Below are 24,031 nucleotides of genomic sequence, written 5' to 3'. Positions count from 1 at the left end.
TATTTTCGTTTGGTATTTAAGTCAAATTTAAATGATTATTTATTAATAAATAATGGCAAATTATTATTTTGACGGTAATAAATACGCTTGCCCGTTCAACGTTTTAATTGATCTTTAATTTAAGGAATAACATTAATTAATTTTACCTGGCCATCCCACTACATCGCGATACGTAGTTATAGGTTTACAATTTTACTTAAAAGCATTATTCGCCTCTCAACTCTCAATTAGATAAGAACGATTACGAATAATTAAGAAACCCTTAAATAAAATTTACATTAATGATTGTATAGGAATCATTCTAATTGATTGTGTAATTAAAACACGAAACTTAATGAAATGGCAATATTTAATTAAACATCGTTGGAATAAATTATATCCCAGTTAATTAACAATAATATCCATTAATAATCCAACTTGGAACTAAGAATTTAATATATATGACGTAGTATAATAATATAATATTATATTATATTATAATAAACCAGTGGAGTATTAAATTGAAACATTTTAAACAACTTCCGTTCCGTCATATTGTCACTCGGTACAAAAGAAACCAATATATTTTTCCATATTTCAAACCACACCTTTTTAAAAAAAAACAATATATGTATTTCACCGCATAGTGGTTTCCGGTAAATTTTCCACAGTGCAAATTTCGGTCGCTTAGAACGTATTATAGAAGTCATTGAGTTTAACGATCTTAAAAATACTCGGCGCCCATATTATTTAGCGTCAATACTAAGTACTAATACGTGTTTCTTTGATAATAAAAATAAATTCTAAATAAGTTACTCTAAAGGAACATTTGAGAAAGCCAAGAAAAAGAAAAATGTTTGAGACGACGCGCTTCAACGAAGCTACCAATTCCTTCGCGGTCAAAGATTCTTTGCTCTCTTGGAAATTAAAGTTTTCTTCAATTTAAAACTTGGGAACCACAATTAAGGGTAGTTCACCTAAAGGCGGGATGCTTTTGACGGGGTCTATAATAGCACCTTGAATTGTTGTAGGTGTATTCCCGAATTTCGAGGTAAAATTGCTACTTAAACAACAGGATTTTTTTGGTGAAAAGTAGTTTTTATTTAGGAATACCTAACTCTTCTAATCTGCATGAGGGATTCCCGTCAATTAGACCTTTTACGCTCTCTCTCCCACTGCCAATTTTTTTTTCAAGGTTAATGATCTTTATTTAAGGCTATTTTTTAACGCGGGTAAAGGGGTTTTACGGCGATGTTTTGGTTTTCTCTTCTCCGACTGTTTGTTTGGGAAACAATGTTGCGTTTCGGAGAAATTTGATAAACGAATGAACATTAGGGTCGATTTTTATTTTATCTCGGGATTTGAATTTGCATCTTTTGTAGTTCTATGCCGCTTTTTTTAGAGGAAAGAGCCTGATTACGTGTAAAAGTAGTTAAAAAAATAGTTTTAATATATGTTAAATTATATTATAGTGCTATATTAGTGGTACCTAAATAAGATTTATTGAATTTAAAGTAATTAGTATTGAGAATTAAATATCGCTTTAAAATTAACAGTATAATTTATAATAACGGGAATATTTTTCCGGAATATTTAAGTGTCTTAATATTAATTTAAAATAAATTTAACCACTATTGCACAGTAAAAACATTTGCAATAGTGGTAATATATGTTGAATTATATTATAGTGCTATATTAGTGGTACCTAAATAAGATTTATTGAATTTAAAGTAATTAGTATTGAGAATTAAATATCGCTTTAAAATTAACAGTATAGTTTATAATAACGGGAATATTTTTCCGGAATATTTATTTTAAATTAGTTTATGTACACAAATAATTGTCTTAATATTAATTAATAATAAATAATTAATCTAAAGTAAATGTATTCTATTCTGGGTTTTGGGGTTAAAAACGTATCTAAAATTAGCTTACGTTAATATATTTACCAAATTTAATTACACCCTTTAAAATTACTCATAAAATTAATTAATAAGAAATTAATTATGTCTTTTATTAATTTCTAAAGCTACTGCTAACCGATAGAAAGTAAATATTGCCATAATATTACTATAATTCGCGATTAATAGACGCTTCTAACGAGGACAGTCAAAAATAATAGTATCGTAAAGCACAGACCACCTACCCCAATATGGACTCGCATCAACCTCTCAAAAAAGGTGTCTCAAAAGTGATGCGGCTTTATTTACGGCAAACAGAAAATTTTTATTTTACGAAATTAAAATGAAAAAGCCGTGTCTGTATTTGTATATACCTTTAGAACTGCCTCTACTTACCATAAGATGGCGCTCTCTTAAAAAAGCCACATCACATTAGAGACATAAAACAATTTAAATTACTACCAGCGATACATGTCCTCTTGGGGTAGGTGGTCTGTGCTTTAAGTATACGTTTCCGTGGTCCACTAACCTAAACATTTTCAACGATCATTTAAAAAGGGATTCGAGAACAAAAACGAAATACGGTATTGTTAGGAGGCGCAATTATATCTAGTGCCAATCAAGTAGGTGGGATCGAAAACGGTGTAATGTAACACAGCCTAGTTTTAGTCTTGTACTACAGCTTCGAATCTCAATAACGAGATCGCGTATTCGAATTTAAGCGTTTTTTTTTATCAACCTTAATAAATTCAAGGATAAATTGATACGATAGTGGTTTCCAAATATAGCCGCTTGTTTCTCGAGAAAAAATTTATATTTCTGTAAATATATTTGTAATTCATTCAAACGCGAGTAAATGACCTTCGCGAGAGAATTACTATATAATTAGCGCGGAGATTAGGGAGTAAAATCTTTGATTATACCTGTATGGTTTCAACTTAAAAATACATCGTAGTAATTCGATATAATTGTACATTGTTATTTGTACCGAATTAAATTGGTTGTTTAATTTCGTTAAATACATCAGGGTTTTGTTTAAAATTAATTTTAATTTTTAAAACTTTAATTTCTGACCTAGTTAAATTCCTAATTGGATCAAATTCGGAGTTTTTCTGTTAAAGGGGTTAATATTATATTTTCCTTTGTTTTAAATTACAATCTGTTTCGCTCTATATCAGAGCCAAATAATTGGGTGTGCACCTAATAATTTTGAAGCTCGTAAATTTACGTAAAAATATTAATAATTTGGAATAAATATTTTTATTATTTACAATAATATAATAACAAAACTATCCCTGAACATATAACAACATAAAATATTACAGAATACCATTATAGCTTTGATAAATTTTCTTATAACTACCGTTTCGTGCATTGTTAGGGCAAAGGTTCATACTCTAGGGCCTCTGAAATGTTACAAATTAGTGTAGACATAAAGTTAATTTCCACCCTAAGGTGTTAAGTATATTGCGCTTCGTGTTGGCAAAATTGAACTTTTTTTTAAAACGATACGGAGGTGAGTTATTATCCGTTCGAAATATTTCATCGGCACGTTGAAAACTCAAAACGTGAGGGTCCAAAGCGTGTGGAGCCGTGATTTTATTATTTGAAGTTTCAAAACCATACAGAACCCCGCATTATATAAAGCTTAGAGTTATTTTACAAAAATATATATTAACATTAAGAAAAAAAAAGTACTTTCCGCTTGAAAATGAACGGAGAATTTAGTGTGTAGGTATTTTTATTTCGAGCTCCGATTTTTAGAACTTCTCACTGATTCTTTAAGAAGATACAAAGTTTATCTGAACCGTTTATCTCTTACGAGTCTGAAGACTGAAGGAAGATATTATTCCAGTGTCGATATTTATAGTTTAATAGTTCCTAATATAGCCAAAGAATGAGAAATAAAAAAGCTATTTTATTTTTAATATTTCCTTAATATTATCTGGCGCTTGGGTGTTATGGATATGTAATATTTTTGTCCTTGATAACGGTTTGTTCATTAATTGCTCTTTTTGTATTATTACCATAATGGTTATATACGACAAGTTTTGTTTTGCTGTATTAACGACATTGACCTAATAATGATTATTTACGTATATAAAATATTTCAAATAATATTTATCAATAATATTATTTGGATTATTTTATTCATATACTATCATATTTAATAGTTTTTATATTTATGTGGATTTACTCACCTTTTACGTTTTTTTAAAACTAGCTATACTAAGGAACTTAACTTAAAATAAATATTCTTAACACGTACTATTTTTAAATTAAATTTTACCTATTTTTAATTGGACATCAATTCTTATTTTTATAATAGTATAAAATAACGCAATCTTCTAAAAAATCCTTTCTACAAGTACAAAACCGATACGTACGTGACATTAGCGAGTTTAAGCAATCTTAGTTCTGAACGGGAGCGTGTACAGGGTTCGTACACGACCTGGAATATCTGGAAAACCTGGAAATGTCAGGGAATTTGAAAATGTTTCCAAAAGGTCAGTTAAAAGTCAGGGAAATTTAAAATGGTCCGAAATAGTAAGGGAATTTTAAAATGACCCCAAAAACAAATCCGGTAAATAAATGTTTGAAAAATTTATTAAAAATACATAATTAACATTTTTCAAGATTTTACCTCAAAACATAAATTTATTCAACAAAAATGGTCAGGGAAATTTGGCAATTTAGTCAGGGAAAACCTGGAAATGTCAGGGAATTTAATTCCGGAAATTTTGTACGAACCCTGGTGTAGGCTTTCACAAAGCTACTCGGAAGTGTTCGTTAAAACGTCGACGTGGCTTAGCTTAACTTCGTTCCTTATTGAATTCGAACGTATGTAAGCCACAACATAGATAAGAAAACAACCCATAACACCCCAATATAATTTACAACCCATAATAAGTCTAAATCCATAATTGCTTTTTAATGACGATCCGGAATTATAGGTTAGTCCGTCTATTAGTGTCTCGCTTCGACTAAGATGGTCGATCTCGATAAGTTTTTCCCCGTCCCAGCGCCCACCAAAAGACAATATCGAAACAAGGTTAGTTAAAACAACGATAGATACCAGTTTGTATAAGACTTCTTAAGTTGACAATTCGCCTTGAAACAGAAAGCGAGTGAAGTCTGTAAGGATCGATACTGAGAAGGGGACGAAGCCCTTGGCATTGATTTTTGGGAGGCGAGACGTCTAGGTAACCCGCTCTTCTTCGGGTGCAATCCTTGGGCTCCGTAACAGAAACAATCGGCATGTTTTAAGTCGCTAATGAATTCCCGTGACCCGGAATCAACGCGTCGTTATATTGTGACATCATTTATTTGGGAAATTCTCGTTCATCAACAACTAACGAAGATGAGATCTTTTATACGTTCACCCCAAAATGGTAATTGAAGGGTTAATTTCAGTGTCTCCGAGCAAGGTTGGGAATTTTTTGATTTAAAAAAAATCAAATAAATCGATTTTTTTTATTTAAATCAAATAAATCGATTTTTTTATTTTAATCGGATTTTTATGGATTTTTTTGATTTTAATTAAAATTTCCAAGTTTTATATAATTTAGTATCATAATTTTACCTAAAACAAATGTTTTAATTTTTTAAAGATTTAATCTATAAATATATGTATCATGAATTTATTCAATTTAAGCTAATAATCATATAGAAGTTGGTTTTTTTTTAAACCTATTTTGGTACTTTACAACAAAAATTCGGCGGAATCTCCACCCACAGGTAGAATCCAATGCAACATTAGGGGGAAGTACAAGAAAGATTATATTTAAACCTAAGTTATAGCAATTGGCGAGGTTTTTTCTTTTTCAAAAATACTATATAAAAATTAATTTAAATCAATGATTTCTTTTGAAAAAAACATTTGATTTAAATCAAGTTGATTTAAATCAGTCAACGCTGTCTCCGAGAAAATTATACCCCGCAATGTACAATTATTAAAACATAGCATGAAATTTTAAGATTATGTTCAAATATCTAGCTTCGGAATGTGACGAGGGTGCGCTATTAAGCAAAAAAATAGTAACGAACTTTAGGTAAAATGATCTTGTTAACTCGGAAATTTTCTAGTGCCAGTCGTAATATAAATTAGAATACCATAAAATTTGGCATTCCATAGTTTCGTAAATGTAGCGCGAAATTTTTCAGAGTATGACATTAAAACCTTGAACGAATAAAGTACTGGAGCCGAATCATAAGGACAAACCTCATTCTTTAAATTGCATTAACACCTAGCGCTCCTACCGAGGGGATCTGGAAATATTTTCACCCAAATTCAAAGCGCTTGCGTTAAAACGATAGATTAAGAGCTAAAGAAATTAGCTTATACTACGTGTGTGGTTAATATCTGATGTCTTTCCAATATTGAATACCATGGCGCTACTAGCGGTGGTGCTTTGATTGAATCAAGAGCTCAATCTACATTCGGGTTCAGTAGCTTATTCGTCCAAGATGAAACCATGAATTTTGTTTATACTACGCTTGTGTTTAATAATGGGTAGAAATCTTTTCAATATTGGACACCGTGGCGCTACAAGCGACGCTGCTGTGATAGAATAATGTGCGGAAACTAGATTCGTGTCCAATAGCTTATTCGTCCAAGATAAAACCAGGCATTTTGTTATACTACGCTTGTGTTTATAAACGGGTAGTAATCTTTCCAATATTTATCACCGTGGCGCTACAAGCGACGCTGCCGTGATAGAATCAAGAGCTCAATCTAGATTCGGGTCCAATAGCTTATTCGTCCAAGATGAAGCATGTGTTTCGTTTTGTTATTTGTATATATTTATTTTTATTGTGATGATTATTATTTTTTATGGTAGACCGACTAACCTAGAGCAAAAATCACGAAGCTCAAAATCTGTCCCCGTACGTTAGAAAAGTTATTAAATAGGAAATAAATTATAATGTAATTTCTTTCGGTGGAATGACTCGAATGGGTTAAAAGGGGGGTGCGTGTTTTCCCGGTTCACTTCGGCGTGTCTAAGAAAGCGTTGGAGCAAATCCAAGTCGTTTCTCGCGAGCACTTCTAATAGCCAACCAACTATGCTATTTGTCGCCAGTGACTCTGAATGTGCCCAAATACGCTTCTTTCCGATGGCCGCCCCGTGAACTCCATTAGCCGATTACCCCACTGAATTTGAACGTGTATCTTTTATACGCATTCGTGGACAATATTGGGTGACATTTCATAAATCATTTCTTGACCGGATCTGACTTTTTAAGCGTGTTTAAATTAAAGAGCGGTTTGGAAACGTTTTTTAATCAATTACCTCGCTAACCGTGGAAATGACGCTGATTGGCGGGAATCAAATTGATATCTTATTTCGGGAATGGATGGAAATTGTGATTTTAAGTTCGGGAATGGTCGGTAATGGATTTTCAGTTTAGTCAGGTTTGTCATTTCCAATTCAAAATATCTTGACTAAACTGAAATTTCATTACCGACCATTCCCGAACTTTATTCCCATTTCCATCCCTTCCCATTCCCATCCCATCCCATCCCTTCCCATCCCATCCCTTCCCATTCCATTGGACCAAGGTTAGTCATTCCCAATTCAAAGTATCTTGACTAAATTGAAATTTCATTACCGACCATTCCCGAACTTAAAATTTCCATTTCCATCCCTTCCCATTCATTTGACATCGGTTAGTCATTCCCAATTCAAAGTATCTTGACTAAATTGAAATTTCATTACCGACCATTCCCGAACTTAAAATTTCCATTTCCATCCCTTCCCATTCATTTGACATCGGTTAGTCATTCCCAATTCAAAGTATCTTGACTAAATTGAAATTTCATTACCGACCATTCCCGAACTTAAAATTTCCATTTCCATCCCTTCCCATTCCATTTGACATAGGTTAGTCATTCCTAATTCAAAATATCTTATATTAAATGGAATGGGAAGGGATGGAAATGGAAATTTTAAGTTCGGGAATGGTCGGTAATGAAATTTCAATTTAGTCAAGATACTTTGAATCGGGAATGAAAAACCCATGTCAAATGGAATGGTAATGGTTGGAAAACAAATATTTGAACGAAAATGGTCGGGAATGTGAATGTTTCAACTTAAATCATTGATACTATATTAGTTAACCCCTTGTAAATTCCCAAATTTAAAAGGATTATATTCTACACTGAAAAATCATCTGTTAACACGAGCTACAACTTGTTTATAACGTAACCAGTGCCAATTAAACCTAGTGGTAGAAAAGTGAAATAGTGCGTGGTGAATACCTCACGTAGTAATTTTCTAACCTTGTTAAATCAGAAAAAAATAGTTCATAAATAAGTGAATATTCCTACATCATGTAACCAAGAATGTATTTATTTATACCTAGGTCCTAGGGAGAATGTCTATGGACAGACGGTTTTTAGCCCGTTGGTCCCCCCAGTACGCTCCTCCGTTTAAAATAAAACGAATAGTCCCGGTATTTCATTGGCTGCTTAAAATTTACGTCACCTAACGCGATGGAAATCAAACGCCGGTGACGTTTTGTCTTTCCCCCCGCGCGAGACGGTGGAAAGGCGTTCAACGTGCCCGGCGATTGTCGCAACATAATCATTCTTCCTAAATATAAATAAATACATTCTTGATGTAACTTTGACATTTTACAACGATACACCCCCTATTAAACTGACTTGTGAGTTTAATCAACCGAAGTTCAATTTGTAACTGTATAATTTCTTGGTTTAATTAAAATTGCGTTAAGGTAAAAATTTACTTCTCTCGTACGAAATACATTACATTTCTGTGATATCACGCCTTACTAAGTTTATTTTTCAAAAATATAATACATTTCGCGAAATGTAACCTAAGATATTTCCCATCCAGCAACAATGTAAGTTTTAAACTTTATATCACGATTTCGTAACGATGCTATAGAAATATTTTTTTTAAATTATTTTCCCAAAAATTAAAACGCTTTTTGTTCCTTACAAATATTTAATCGGAACAATATTCGTGATAATTATTTTTAGTGTATACCTAGAAACAGCGGCGAAAACCGTAATTTTTATTGAATAAAAATTATTTCCTACAATTGTTCTTTTTATACAATATTTGCGAAATTTGGCAAGATTCCGTTATACTTCCCGTTCCTGACTCAAAATTCGTTACTTTTATAAAATGGTAGTTCTTTGTTTCGACACATCGTGCTCCTCGAGAAGACAAAAGAAACGTTTTAGAATCGTGCTTTTGTTTCTGTTATCGCAATTAGATTCTATTTCAAGCGTCAGCGCTCGCTCCAATATTTAAATGGAAAGTGTATATTTCTTTATCGGGGGTTTTTATCTGATACCTACACTTTCGATTTTCAAATTTGAAATAAGGATTCGTTGGAAATCTAATAATAGTCCATTTCAAAGTTACGCTTCTGTGAATACAATAATGCGCTTATACGCTGGTTTTATTTTATTGAATTTCATGGCAATGTTTTTGTATCAGCTATAGATTTCTAGGGATCTATAGATTAGAACACTTCTGTGTTGGTTCCCAAAATTTAAAAAATATTTACAGTAATTGTTTTAAAGTGATTAATTTGTTCTTAGTTTCAAATTCTATTACGGACCTTTAACCTGGTGTTATACGACAATTATATTGCCTCTTTTGTTCGTAGAAAAACTAGAAATTCAACAGAATAATCTAAATATTTTCAATAACAACGTGTAATTATTATAGACGTTCTATATAAAACCTTGCCTAAATTCTATAGAAACGTGTAATTTTTATAGACGTTCTATATAAAAACCTACCTAATTTCTATAGAAACGTGTAATTTTTATAGACGCTCTATAGAATAACTTAGCTAATTTCTTTAGAAACGTATTATTTATAGATATTCTAATAACCTACCTAATTTCTATAGAAACGTATCATTTTGTAGACATTCTAAAGAATAACCTACCTAATTTCTATAGAAACGTATCATTTTATAGACATTCTATAGAATAATCTACCTAATTTCTATAGACACATATCATTTTATAGACATTCTTTAGAATAACCTACCTAATTTCTATAGAAACGTATCATTTATTCTAGCTTATAGAATAAGCCTAATAAATTATAAATAACCTTGTGCCATTTTATTGTCATAGCAAAATTTTAATAAAGGTCGTTTCTATAAAAAACATTTATGTCTATAGAATATGGTATATATATACTTCTATAAATTTACTTATAGAGTGAATATAACGTCTTTATTCACGTCTGTCTGGATACTTCTTTGTATCGTCCTTTCCTCTTTTTTGCCTCTTCCTTTCAAATGATTTCGAAAAGTTTAAAATCTTATATACACACGTCTGTACGAAACGCTAAATTTGTTCATTAAAATAGGTTTCCTTATTTTTTGTTGACTAGGCCTAACAACAACCTTCAAAAACAGCTTTTGAAATGTAATTCCTTATTGACAGAAAAAAGCTAAGCTCAGATATGAAAGCCGTTTAATAATTACCCTAATTTAAAGGCAGAAATAATCTCGAGTTCGCTCTTTTGAAAATGGCATAAGTCCTCCTTGGGCAAAAGAAATTCGTGGTCGGTCGTATGTGATAATAAAATATAAAATTTCATCAACAAAATCATTAAGATTCTATAGAATACCACACTACGGGGTAAATACTGCTTAAATTAACCTTTTTTTCCTTCGCGCGGGGAGATCAAGAACCTGAAACTTTTGCTTTCGATAAAATTTTCCTCATCCGTCAGTCGCGGAATCGTAATAACAAACCAACCGAGATTTGCTTCTATCAAGAAAGCCTGGACCCCGGCTGAAGCCGCGAGCAATCTGAAAAGAACGCCGTGATAATTGAAAATATTATTCATGAATTCATTATGGCGGGTAGAACAACCAAATGCAAATGGCACTCATCACGGAATTCGATCATTTCGTCTGTGGGCCAAAATCTGTTCTCGGGAATTCCTCTTTGATATTTAGGCGCTGATAGACAGGGATGGCTACCACCGTATCTGGGGTGTGACCCGTAGACCAGTTCCCTTCGCTACTGTATTCACGATTTAGAGGTCTCCGTTTGTGGTGTTGGAGGTTTTGACCGCCGCTCGGACTGTGTTTGCGGGTCTTATAGGCGCATTTCGACGAGGACTTGTGTGGTCGTGACTAGTTCGTTGTACCGTGTGCATCTTCGGCTTGTGAATGTTACTTCGAATAATCGCCTTATTATGCATTTTCAAAAAGGATACAGTAAGGTCGCCCATCATAGTTTACCCACAGATATTGGCTTGGATCAGTATTTAAATTTGTGGTATCGTATTATTTTTGCTATTTTCATATAACATGTGCAGGGTGTTTCAAAAGGTTATGCAAAAATTTGAAGGAGTTGTAGGGGTGAGTGGAGAAGTATGCCTGTTTTTTCCCCATTTTCCTACGATGAGTTAAAAGAGCGCCAGAGAGCTTCAAAGTGTGGCCTACTAGCCCCTGGAAGTAGGCTGCAACAAGCGCAAAACAAAGCAGCAGGGACTTTAAATACGGTGTAAGTTTACTTTTGTACGCTGGTTACCTCGATTTGTTAACAAAGTCCTTTTTTACCTAACACACGAACCCAAACCTTAATGTTCGCATTTCCCTGCTGCTTGGTTTCGCGCTTGTTGCAGCCTACTTGCAGGGGCTAGTAGGCCACACTTTGAAGCTCTCTGGCGCTCTTTTAACTCATCGTAGGAAAATGGGGAAAACATGCATACTTTTCAACTCACCCCTACAATTCCTTCAAATATTTGCATAACCTTTTGAGACACCCTGTCAGTGGCGTCACCAGGATTTCAAAACTGGTGGCGCTTAAGCCATGAGCACTGGTTAGGGCGTCTCATTGAGTGATATGGGGGAGGGGGGGGGGGGCTCCCAAAACGGTTTGTAAAGTTGAAACATTGAGGCCGACTAGGAAAAATTTTGATTCCCATTTTAAACTTTTCGCCAAGTGAATTGGAAAAATTCTGAATTTTAGGAGGCGCTTCAGAAATTTTTCAGGTGGCTCCAGCGCCGCCTAAAACACCCTAGCGACGCCACTGCACCCTGTATAATTTATCACCTGGAATTTTGATATATTTTAAAGTTGATGATTCGGTTTCCCATAGATCTAAAATTTTATTTAGATTGCATTTTTTATTGATAAAGAATTACCGAAAATTCTAAGGAAATCTTTTTCCTCGTCTTTTTATTAGGAAAATATAGAATTGCCACAGGTTAGACCAAGCAATCAAGGAAAAGTTATGGATTTTGAAAATATACCTAAAACGTCAGGAAATATTAAGAACGGGTAAAATGGTATGAGAAATTCTAGAAATTTAAAATTAGTTGGAGAAGGCTTTGAAGTTAACTAACCTTAAAAATTGGAACACATTTACTTAAATGTCAGGGAAAACATGTTAAATTCAGAGAATGTCAATCTAAAAAAAATGTGGTAACCCTGTACTCCCAGTTTCTCGTAGCTATTTTCATAAAACTACGCGGGGAAATATACTTTTTGAAATTCCATTGCTATAAATTTAGTCCAGGTCTTTTCGAAAAATTTCTTTCCAATAAAATCTTTAAAAAAAAACATAAAATAAGGCTTAGGTCAAAATATTATAGGCAACATTTTACGTAAACCTTTTTGAGTCTTTTTCCCATTATCAATAAATATTTTTAGAATACAATAGAAACCACCTTCATCAATTTACTACGTTACCTCCGAATTGCTAGAAATAATATTTAAGATTGTTTACATCTGCGAAAAGAGTCGATTTATACTTTGAACTTGAGAAATGTCTTCGGTACGTTCCACTCACGAGTGTTGTATATAAGTATATTACCCTTTAACAATGAAACCAAAGCGTACATACTCTAGGTATAATAATGCCGCCATATACACCCGTATATTGTTGGATTATTTCTCGAATGTGACCTTTGATGGATGTTCCAATGGTCTGAATAGAGGGTGGATGCTATAACTTATACTTCCTGCCATTATGATGGAAAAAAACCTTTTTCATCTCGTTATTGTTGTTTCGTTGGCGGGCTAATTTAGGCGTAGATACGGAGGTGAAATTTCTGTTCTACAGAGGATGGTTTTTATGCAAATTGCCGCCGTTAGAAATAAGGGCGTTTCGGAATTCAGACTTTTGAAAAAATTCAGGATGTTGATGATTGCCTAGATTAAACGGCTCGCGCTCCAAATTAAATTTGCTGAAATGTATTTTATTTCAACAGCTGAACAATGTGAAAAGGAAACTTTCGTGAATTGCCGAGACCCTTGCGTAAACACATTTTCATAAGCGTTCAAGGTCTTTTACCATCGTTCGTTATCTGAGCTTAAAAAAAATTGTTACTCGGTTTCGAACTTTTTCTATACTGGGAAATGGGGCTATCCCATAATTCGTTTTATTTTAATTAATTAATTTAATTCAATTATTTTTATTTGGCGATATTAAGAGAATTATAAATATAGTAAAAATTATTTTGCTTTAAAAATCCGTTTAATATTTGTTTAAAAAGGTACGTTATTTTTATAATAACATCAATTAGTTAGGTTTTGTATTTGTTTGGAAAATGTAATTTTAAAGTAACTTGAAGTTGCATTACTTTTGTTTAAAAAAGTTAATTTATTTATAATAACTTCGATTTACGATATCTTGGAACGAAAATTTCCACGTAGTTTAAATTAATTTGTTATTTATATTTACATTAAATATTTTATGGATATTCGTGAAACAAAGTAGGTTTTTAAAGTTAAGATGTTTTTAAATTAGGGAACGAATTTTTCTGCCAACAATGTGTCGGTATTTGTTAAAATATTTAGCGTTTTTAGTGAGATACCACATATTTCTTCCGTGGCCTTATTGGAATGCGTAAAGGATGTATGAAAAGGAAGGGGAAAAACGTATTAACTAAATGGGTGCTCGATTTGTGAGTTATTTGGATGTAGGAGGAAACGTCGGGGATACGTTTACGCCACGCTGCGAATTCTATTAATAACGATCCAGGCAAGAAGGATAAATGAGCTGAAAACCACCTTCACCGATCTCTCTTCACCCGATCTTTATAACATCCCAGTTTTCCCCGTCGAGTAGTTTAGTGGATGCTGGTTTGAACGTAAGCTAAGATCTAACGATCATCACAGTATCTAAGTAGGTGTTGAAACCCCGAGAATCAATCAATCTGGAAAATCTATCCCCATTTTTAAGTCTTTTAAATAAGGCGAAACTTTGGGTCCGCTGTACCCATTTTGATAGACAGATTTTGAAATTAACATTCAACAATTTGTTTGCTACGAGTAAACAAGACGAAAAAGATAAGACAACCACGGCGCTGTCAAACTCAAAACGTCAGCGGCAAAATCTAAACTATAATTGGCTAGGCTTAATGGTTTTTTGTTTTTTTAAAGAATTTGTGGTAGTTTTTCTAGGACAAGATCCCTTTTATGTTTTCCACGATGAAAAATTAGGCGTATCTGTAATTCACGTGTCAGGTATTAAGATAAAAAAAGGCTTAAGAAAATGTTATGTAAATACCGTTCGCGACGGTCTTATACGTTTTATTTTGGGAGTGTTTTGAAGAAACAGTGAGGCACGCGCCTTTGCAAATGTAATTTATTATAACGTCGTAAGTTCGTAACGCCCTTTTGATTGGGAGTTTCCATCCTTCAACGGACCTATGAATTGGTTTATGGAAAGTAGGTTGTACTAGACCGCGGTCTATCCTTTAAATTGTTGATTATAGCTGAAGTACATTTGACGTGGCGAGCCACCAGGAAATTAAACTCCCGAGGGACGTGGTATGGTGTCAAACGGCGAAATTAAACATTTCAAGTTTTGTTCAAATTTATTGTTCGTACTCGCTGATTAAGTATATTTTGTAAGAGGTTTCTAGTCTGGCTTGTACATAAACGGTTCTTTATCCGGTTTTCATTCGATCTGAACCAGACCCTTTTTTCTTAAAACATTAGGTATCTTTATGTCTTTTCTATAAGTGGATTACCGTATCTGACTCAATAAATCACCACCGACTTAAAATCTTCAAATAGATGCGGTAAGGTCGCGATTTTTGAAATTCTTGCCGAACGTAACGATAGCCAGCCCAATCGCGCTGTATTTATCCAATTTTCCACTTATACGCTCTTCTAAGTGTGCGGGCTCAAATCGTATTGGGCTGTTTCGATGAGAAAGTTGGCGGTTATGTCTTTAAATTAGAGGAAAGTTGTTTCATTCGTTTATTAACTTTACGCGGTACAATGAGTGAACTTTAAAAAAGTAATCAGAGACAAGCCAATCTATTCTAAAAAGGATAAATGTTTCTTTAAATATATCAAAGTTCGGAGCTCTTTCGACCTTTTTAAGTCTTTGAGATCTCGTTCAAGTACTTTCTGCGAATCGAACCAGTATTGGATGTATGTAAAAATAACAACTTCCTCATTTTTGAAATCAAAGATCGCTCTGTGAAGAAGTACAAATCGAATCGAAGGTCTCCACGGGGTCATAATCAACAGAGAGGGTAAAATCTAAAGTGGCGTCATTCCCCCAAAAATGTCCAAAATATAACCGGGTTCTCACTGGAGTGTAGAACTACTTTATCTCGCGAATGAAAACGATTCCGAAAATAGTCCCGGAGAGAATCAATTTAGAACTGCGTTACATAAATTTGTATCGCCTTCGCAGAACGCTTATAACATTCATCTTTTGGTCGTGATAAATTGAAGAGGAAAATAAAAAGGTTTTATTTCTTTATTGAGATTTCTCGTAAGCGTATCTGATATTCGCAATTCTACCTATAACTAAAAAGCTTTACGTCTCCGAATTGCCATTAATTATAATTAGAATGGCTATTGTAATTTATTAAAAGGAGATCCGGATTTCAAAGAAGGCGTCTTAACAAATTTGAATAATTTGTTACGCTTACTATATCGGAGGTATAAATATCACGATGAAAAGTGGTCGAGGCTTAGGTTGTCAATTCGTGTCGGCCTATTGCGAGGGATAAAAGGCGCTATTATTATCGATAGTCGACAAATTTGACCTTAACCAATTTTATAATAATAGATTTATGTCGCCTACCGAACCGGTTTGAGTTTATAAAAGACGAAATGAGAAAAATTATGTGATGTGTAACAAAACGAAAGCTTACTGTGAAAATGCTTACTAAGTTGAAGGCTAGGATAAAGAGAAACAGTTGGTATAATTGCGCGCCCTAATAACCTTTCGTTTGTTTTTTTTCGTCGAAAATTGATTACGTTATGCCCTATTTTATTTGGCGCACTGTGTTGAATAGCAACGGGAGGTGCAGTCATTCTTTTTGTTTCAAACCTTCGTTGCTGTCAAACATTAAACGTCAAATGATCTTGGTTCTAATTATTTTTGAAGTTAGTTACGTATAAAATTAATTATTAAACTAATTATGTTAAATAGCAGTCATTCTTTTTGTTTCAAACCTTCGTTGCTGTCAAACATTAAACGTCAAATGATCTTGGTTCTAATTATTTTTGAAGTTAGTTACGTATAAAATTAATTATTAAACTAATTATGTTAAATAGCAGTCATTCTTTTTGTTTCAAACCTTCGTTGCTGTCAAACATTAAACGTCAAATGATCTTGGTTCTAATTATTTTTGAAGTTAGTTACGTAGAAAATTAATTATTTAACTAATTATGTTTATTATGTTGAATAGCAGTCATTCTTTTTGTTTCAAACCTTCGTTGCTGTCAAACATTAAACGTCAAATGAACTTGGTTCTAATTATTTTTGAAGTTAGTTACGTATAAAATTAATTATTAAACTAATTATGTTAAATAGCAGTCATTCTTTTTGTTTCAAACCTTCGTTGCTGTCAAACATTAAACGTCAAATGATCTTGGTTCTAATTATTTTTGAAGTTAGTTACGTATAAAATTAATTATTAAACTAATTATGTTAAATAGCAGTCATTCTTTTTGTTTCAAACCTTCGTTGCTGTCAAACATTAAACGTCAAATGATCTTGGTTCTAATTATTTTTGAAGTTAGTTACGTAAAAAATTAATTATGTTTATTATTTTGGTACGATATCGACGGTAACAGAAATGTTTGACTGTGATAAGGTTGGTTAATTTCTCTAAAACTTGCGGCCGTTACGATCAAAGTGCTTTAGTAAATTTTTCAAATCCGCAACATTTTTTCCGGAATGTCTTATCGACCCTCAGTCATCCAGACACTATTACCTATATCGTAGTTGGTCAAGTTTGTCAAACAAACAAAAATATTTCAACGTGGCCCAGGGGTGAAATGGTCTACTATACTAGGTCATTTGAAGAGACGCCGGCTCGCTCTTATAAGAAAAGGCGTCGCTTCTATACGTTCCGGATCACTGAATGGCTGCCTATCTAGATGTATAGTACCGTGCCCAACAACGATTCGATTTTTATGACTTTTGGGAGTGCTTTTATTGACTACATTTTCTGGCTCGTGTCTTGGGTGCTCGCTTACGTTTAGTTTGAGGGAAAAATTTTGGCACTTTGCGTTCCGGGGCTGTATTCCAGGATGTAAGCCAGATTGCTTTATCTCGTGGGTGGGTTTTTTTTGTATTGGCTTAGTTTCGACGTGAACCGAATTAATTCGAATTTGTTTGCGAAATAATTTATTTATTTATTAATTTTTCAATATTCAACGCGAGTGATTCGCTTAACGACACTGCTGTTTTTATTCCTTTCAAAGGTACGATAAACTTTTCTTAGACAGTAGTAAAGTTGTAAGTTCTGATGTAAGGGATTTACACGCGAAGTACCGAAGGAATGAATGTAAATTGATAGCCTGGAATTCAGTGGTAGAAATAACTAAATAACCACTCATTTCTTAAGTTTTATCGGTACACAAAAAAGGATCAACACACACTCTGATTTAGTAATGTTAAAATTCATAATAAGTTCTAATTGTTTCGTCTCGTACCCATTTTACCCTAAAATTGCAACACTTGATCCACGTGGACGGATTTGAAAAAATTGTGGTGGGGGGCCCTCCAAATTTTCGTTGGGGGGTGCGCCAAATGGTTGGCCTACCTCCTCAATAATCCTGGCGCCGCTACTGTTACGAAATAGATTTTGATTTTCAAACGTTGGCATTTTAAATTTTGACGTTCGCCTTCTAAGGTTACGTTTTGGATTTTATTCAATCAAAGTTCGTGAAATTCTCGGTAAATTTGTTGTTTGAAAATATGCAAATATATTCCCAAAATTAAATTTGACGTCCGCAGCATATTGAAGTTATCGTGACTATCCTTGATAAGGTTAAGTAAACCTTAGGCACCATTAGACAAGGAAGTGGATCAGACCACGATCAACCTACGCGGTACGATCCGTCAAAACGTTAAAATTATATCCTAACGTACAGTCACGTATTTTAGGTCGAGACGGCATTGACCGTTGGGAATATAAATCATTCGAGATTCGTTAAAAGTTAATTAATCGTCTTAATTAACCCAAAATCGAAGAAATTTGTCGCGAAATATATATTCCATCAAAAATCTGATCACCCCGTATCCATTAGCAGAAGTTCTGGTATGGAAGACAAGATACTCATTAAAAACGCATAATTTTTCATTTAACAGCTCGTTTCCCGGAGCGCCTTCGACAATGAAGTGTCACTTTTCGAACCCATAATCTTCGGCAGGTTTTTTTTTAAGATAGTCGTCCAATTTGTTCAATTTAATTTTTGACTTTTAGTCAATCGAACAAGACTAAATTAGTAATGACTTCAACCACATCGGCGCCTTATCCCGCCCGTTGCCCGCGAACGATGACTTTGACCCAAACCAGGACCGCTAATCCTTCATTTCTTATCATTTCGCGTTTGGATGAAGCATTTTATCTTGGTCGAAATTTGGAATCTTCCAATTTCCATCCTCTTAAGTTATCAATTTTATTTTGAAGATTTAATTTTACCGGAGGTAATTTCGCTTTGGGGCCGTTGTCTCCCGATCGAATTGGAACTTTATTTTTAAATTTGGAAAGTCCCCCTTTTGATTTTCACCCCGCAATGTCGCTGGCGCCGTCTTCATTCTAGCGCACGCGCCTTTTTTCTATCATCCTTTTCTTCTTGTTGCGTCGTGAAGGTCGTGTTTCGTACGTGATCTTCAGGATTATCAAACTAACAAGTTCAGTACACGTGCTTCCTAGATTTCCCAAATCTCGGTCTACTTTTCGGCTTAGACCCGTTTTCTTTGAAGAAGCACCCGATAAAATGAAGATACTTGTTTGAGTTACCATTTCCACAAATACGATCTGTCCAAATTTTGTAACTCGAATACTGATTTTCGAATAACATTTTGTGTTCAATGATCTCTAACAATTTTTCTGTGATTTGCATTTGAGTCCGCTTACGAAATAGACTTGATTCAATATGTCCAAATTTAGATTCAAATGGAATGAAGACACATCCAATTTGAATCAAATTCTGTTCAAATAATTTAGACCTAATTGGATTGGATCAAACATAACACATTTAGAATAGGGTTACCAACCGATATATCGGCCGATTTTTATCGTATCGGTTGTAGGCCAACAGTAGAACACGTTGGCCTACCACCAGGATATTTGTTTGAAAGGCCTTTAAACTAAAACGATATTGGCCGATACAGGTATTAAAAATATATTTTCAGGAAAAACGTTTAAAAATAAGAAAATTCTCGATTTTTATTGACCGTGCCACGTACGCCAGACTTCAGAAGCGAGATCATACAATTTTTTTAGACAGGGGGTTACGAGTGTAAACGAATGAAAAACAACGATATTCGATTTGTGATAGAAAATGTGCATCAAGTGAAATGAAACATATTTGGATATGCTCTTGCAAACTTTTTTCGTTAAAAATTAGAATAAAATGGTTAGACAGTGCACTGAACCGTCTTTTACGATGATGTTATCATATGCACTACGGTTGTGATAGATAACTTTGTTAATATCGGCCGATATATGAGCGGTACACATATCGGTGCATCCCTAATTTAGACCCAATCGGATTGGATCAAACATAACACATTTGCAAATGTAATTATCGATTAAAGTCAAATTTGTATCTGCCCAATTTTCAGCCTTACTCAGTATTTCTGTGATTTCACCTGATTTCTAACAATCTTTCTGTGACTTCCACTGAGTTTTCACAATTTTTCGATGATTACAATGATTTTCTAAGGTGATTTCCAGTGATTACACCAATTACTTTAGTGACTAGTAAAATGGCTCGCGTGGTATGAAGGGCTTGCCACCACCCTCCTACGCATTGTAACCCAGCCACCTGTTTTAAAGGCATTAAAAGTCGCTCGATGACTTGGACCTAAGATGGTGCCTTGGGTATTAGCCTAACTGATTATTATTATTATTACCCCCTGCACAAATCGATGTCTTTTTAGATTCAAGTACGATTTGAAAGTGAAACTTTCCAAAGCTCTTGTCAAACTTGTTTCTGGCTTCGATTTGGTTAAAGCCCAAGGCGCTTTTGTGGAACCCTCCCCAACGCCTTTCTTAGCTTGTATAGTTATTTTTCTTGAGCTGGATTGGGGTGTACTGTTTTTTCGCGATGCGTGACTAGGCACGTACGGGGAAATTTGTGGACACCCCGTGAAAGAAGTCACTCGCCTTGCCTACGTAGTGACTCTTCATTTTTTCTTCATTCTGAAATCTACCTCATTCCAACATCATCATGTAAATATCAAATTGAAGACAGCAATTTGGAATCTTAACGAAAAAACTCAAGAGGACAAAACCGAATTAATTGAGTGAATTGTCCATGATGACATAGTCTAGATTTTCTCATTAAGTTTAACAGGCTTATCTTATTTAAATCGCGATTTAAATGAAGTTATTTTTAAAAACTTTTATTTAAAACGTTAATTAAACTTCAATAGGAAATTTAGGAAAGTACATTCTATAACAATATCAAAACGTTTTCAAATATAATTAAGATAATTCATTTTAATTTGTCGTCTAACTGAAATTCCTAATCAATTTGTCAAGAAAAGACACGCAAAACGTTAAAATCAATAAAAATCCGAGTTAAATCAAATAAATCAGGTTTATTTCGATCAAAAAAATAAAAATCAACAGAAATGTAATAATAATAATAATAGTAATAATAATAATCAGCTAGGCTAATACCCTAGGAACCACCATAGGCCCAAGTCATCAAGCGACTTTTAAAGCCATTAATCCAGGTGGCCGGGTTACAATGCGTAGGAGGGCAAGCCCTTCATGCCACGCGAGCCAACAGCTCCCTACACTCACTATTACCGTTAACCTCGAAAAGTTTTTATTAAACGATTTATTTACTACTCTATTAAGTAATCATGTCTTGAGTCATTAGTCAGCGGTAATCAAAGGAGGGAAAAAGTACAGTCTCAGAGTCTTCCTTAAACAGTTACGTTCCCACCACGATTTTGGAGTACCTTTTGTTGTCTGGTTGAATCGTTAACGGAAATACTTTGATATCTTCTTTGACAAAATCATGACAGCGTCTATTCTGAAACCTATGATTTTACACCTCATAAATTTTCGATTGAATTTCACGAAAGGGGTCGAACTGGGTTTAAGTATCTGTGGTGTATCAAGTTAACTTCCCAAAGGCGATTACTTATTCGCGTGTGGACGTTAAACTGATGGGGCTGATATAAAACTATAATTCTATTACCATGCTCTGTTCATCGGCATAGATTCTTGTTAGACGTAACGTGTCTTTGTATTTTGAAAAGTAGCTTTGAATTGAATGTGTCTTTGTTTGTTTCGTGTTTCAGGTACGGCCGTAGAAGCGTGCTGAAGTGGTTACTACGAGAAGCTAAAATGCCGGCCCTCGAAAAAACGGCTACGGGGGCTCTGGCCTTGCACTACGCCGCGGCCAAAGGCTGTCTTGATTGCGTCAAGCTACTCGTCGAATCCTGCACCGATCTCAGGTAAGCACACTCTCAATTGTATTTGTCTATTTGCGTATGTCAGTGGCAACTATAGGAGCAACAAACATAGGAGAAGGCAACCCGTCAAAACTCGAGCATTTTCTTCCGTACAGTTTTCATTGGCTCGACGCTTTAGCGCCTGCTGCCGTCGGAAGGGGAAAATTCGGAAATTGTCTTCCCCCTTTCCGTAAAACGTTCAGCGTAAAGGCTCGTCCAATGAAATTTGTACACAACGCTGCGTTAGCGTGTTTAAAGGCTAGCTGCTTCCTCCTTGTGTTTGTTTCTCTTAGGTGGCAATATGTGTAAGACTTACAAGTTAGTTCTAAGACAGTGTTGCCAACTTTCCCTGGTCAGGAAACTGTCAGGAAATTTGAAATTGGTCCATAAAGATAATTTTCATAAAATTTGTGAACCTTTGTAATTCTTACAATGTGATAAAAATATTATTTTTAAAACAACACCTTTATGCTAAAATATTAATTAACTTATTAAAAAATTAGAGCGTAAATTTAAAAAATGGTCTAATGTTGTCCTTAAAAAAGTCAGGGGAAACTGGAAAAATTCAGGAAATGGGAAAATATTGTGGCAACCCTACCAGTGGATTTACCGATAGTTACCGATAACTTTAATAATATTTCCTGGAATATTTATGAACTCTCAATACCACGCGTGATTGGAGTCGCGGAAGCTACTGTAATCGTCTTGAATCTAGAGAGTTATCCATAATTTAGTAACGCGCTGTCGGAAAAATTCGAACCAGGTACCCTTCAAAGACCCACCAAACGCTTAGATCGAACCAGACAATGCGGTTCCTGTAGTGATAGCGTCTCTTTTTAGATGACAATCTTCGTATACATTTCCGGACATTGACATTTCTAAATCGCGATGATTAATCCATCGGGCTTCGTTAGAACACAGCGATACGACGCCAGACCCTTATCGTACAATTAAAACTAAGCTTTTGTTCATCCAGAAGCCGGGATGAAATCTGCATAATTGAATTTACGAAGTTGCGCGTTCGAGCATGCTCTTAACCTACAAATCGCTCGAGTACACGTTGTTTTGGTCTTTTGGATCACGCAACAATGGGCTCTTCTGCCACTATTACAGTTGCCGGGACGTTGCGCTGTTTGATCTCTTCTTAAAGGGTTGCACTTTCCGCGTACCGTATCGAAGCGCTCTTTTGAACGTTATGTAAATCAATTTGGTGTATCTAGGTTCCCCAGTCGCCGATATTCCATCGTTGGAGCCCTCGCGTGCTGCTCTCTATTGTCCTGGCCATTCTTCCGATACGCGTGACACCATTCGGAATACTATACGCCCGTTATATATGTTACAAGGTCGTCTGGGTTCAACCTCATTTATCGGCGGATTTTTCATTAATTTAATTTAAAAATATATTGAAATTTTGGCAGTTTAATTCCATACGCGTATCCAGTTTCGATTGTTTAGAGACTTAAGAATATTATTAAGTAAAACTGTTTGGTCTTCGGCGTGAAAAAGAGGGTGCCAACATTTACAAAAGCGTTAAGTAAACAAACTTCATTCGGTGTTTAAATCCTTTATAGGTAATTATCTATTTCATATTTTAATTAAAATATGTAAAGGAAGCCGCTTTGTGTTACCTATTTTACATTTAGTTAATATTAAACGTTTTTAAATTGTAAATTATTTTAAATACCTAGCGGTATCTGGGTCTCCAGTCTCCACGGTGCTTTTTGGTTCCCGGAATTTCCAGTCTCTGTTTTCAGTGACCGGGGATTGGAGGTCCAAGCTGCTGATTTAGCTCCGCTGTGTATGCCTCCGATTTCCAATGCCCACCACAACTAATAATCTCCGGTCTCCACGCCTCCAGTATCCGTCGAAATTTCAAGTCTCCGGTCTGGGAGTTCGGAGACTTTAGATTGGAGGCTGGAGCCGCCGATGTATGTCACCTTCACGTAAACAGGGAGCCTACGATGGTACTATAGTGTCCAACCCCCTTACTTCCGGAAAGGTCGAGAGGCGTGGTTTATCTTCGGGTAATCACGAGCGCATGTTCTCTTTTCCCCTAAATACATTCTTGGCTCCAACGGTTATCTTAAAAAAAATTTCTTCGGAAAATTTGGAGGCTCGATCCTCCTTATCACGATGCTTATTGGCCTTTGACCTTGGCCTTTCAAATGAATCACGAACACCATTTAGTGTCGGAAAGAAGCCCTCCTACGGCCTCACACCATCAAAAATGGATGATTA

At 34.7% G+C, this 24,031-nt stretch overlaps 1 protein-coding gene across 4 annotated transcripts in view; it reads left to right on the top strand.

The window, feature by feature from the left end:
* LOC149923455 (uncharacterized) overlaps window positions 1-24,031 on the top strand; it is an 85,507-nt gene that overhangs the window by 27,851 nt on the left and 33,625 nt on the right. For 3 of the 4 annotated variants that reach the window (XM_090160840.1, XM_090160841.1, XM_090160842.1), the window contains one exon: window positions 21,641-21,796. In XM_090160840.1, coding sequence (XP_090016966.1) covers window positions 21,641-21,796 — 156 coding nt within the window. Of the gene's footprint in view, window positions 1-21,388; window positions 21,566-21,640; window positions 21,797-24,031 lie in introns of those variants that run through there. The other variant, XM_090160843.1, reaches the window with a different exon arrangement.

This window comes from Leiobunum rupestre, chromosome 10 (genome assembly GCF_980474605.1).
Source record: "Leiobunum rupestre chromosome 10, qqLeiRupe1.1.hap1, whole genome shotgun sequence".
NCBI classification, from domain to species: Eukaryota; Metazoa; Arthropoda; class Arachnida; order Opiliones; family Sclerosomatidae; genus Leiobunum; species Leiobunum rupestre.
The sequence above is the reverse complement of the archived record's forward strand: the minus strand, read 5'-3'. Positions and strand labels throughout refer to the sequence as shown.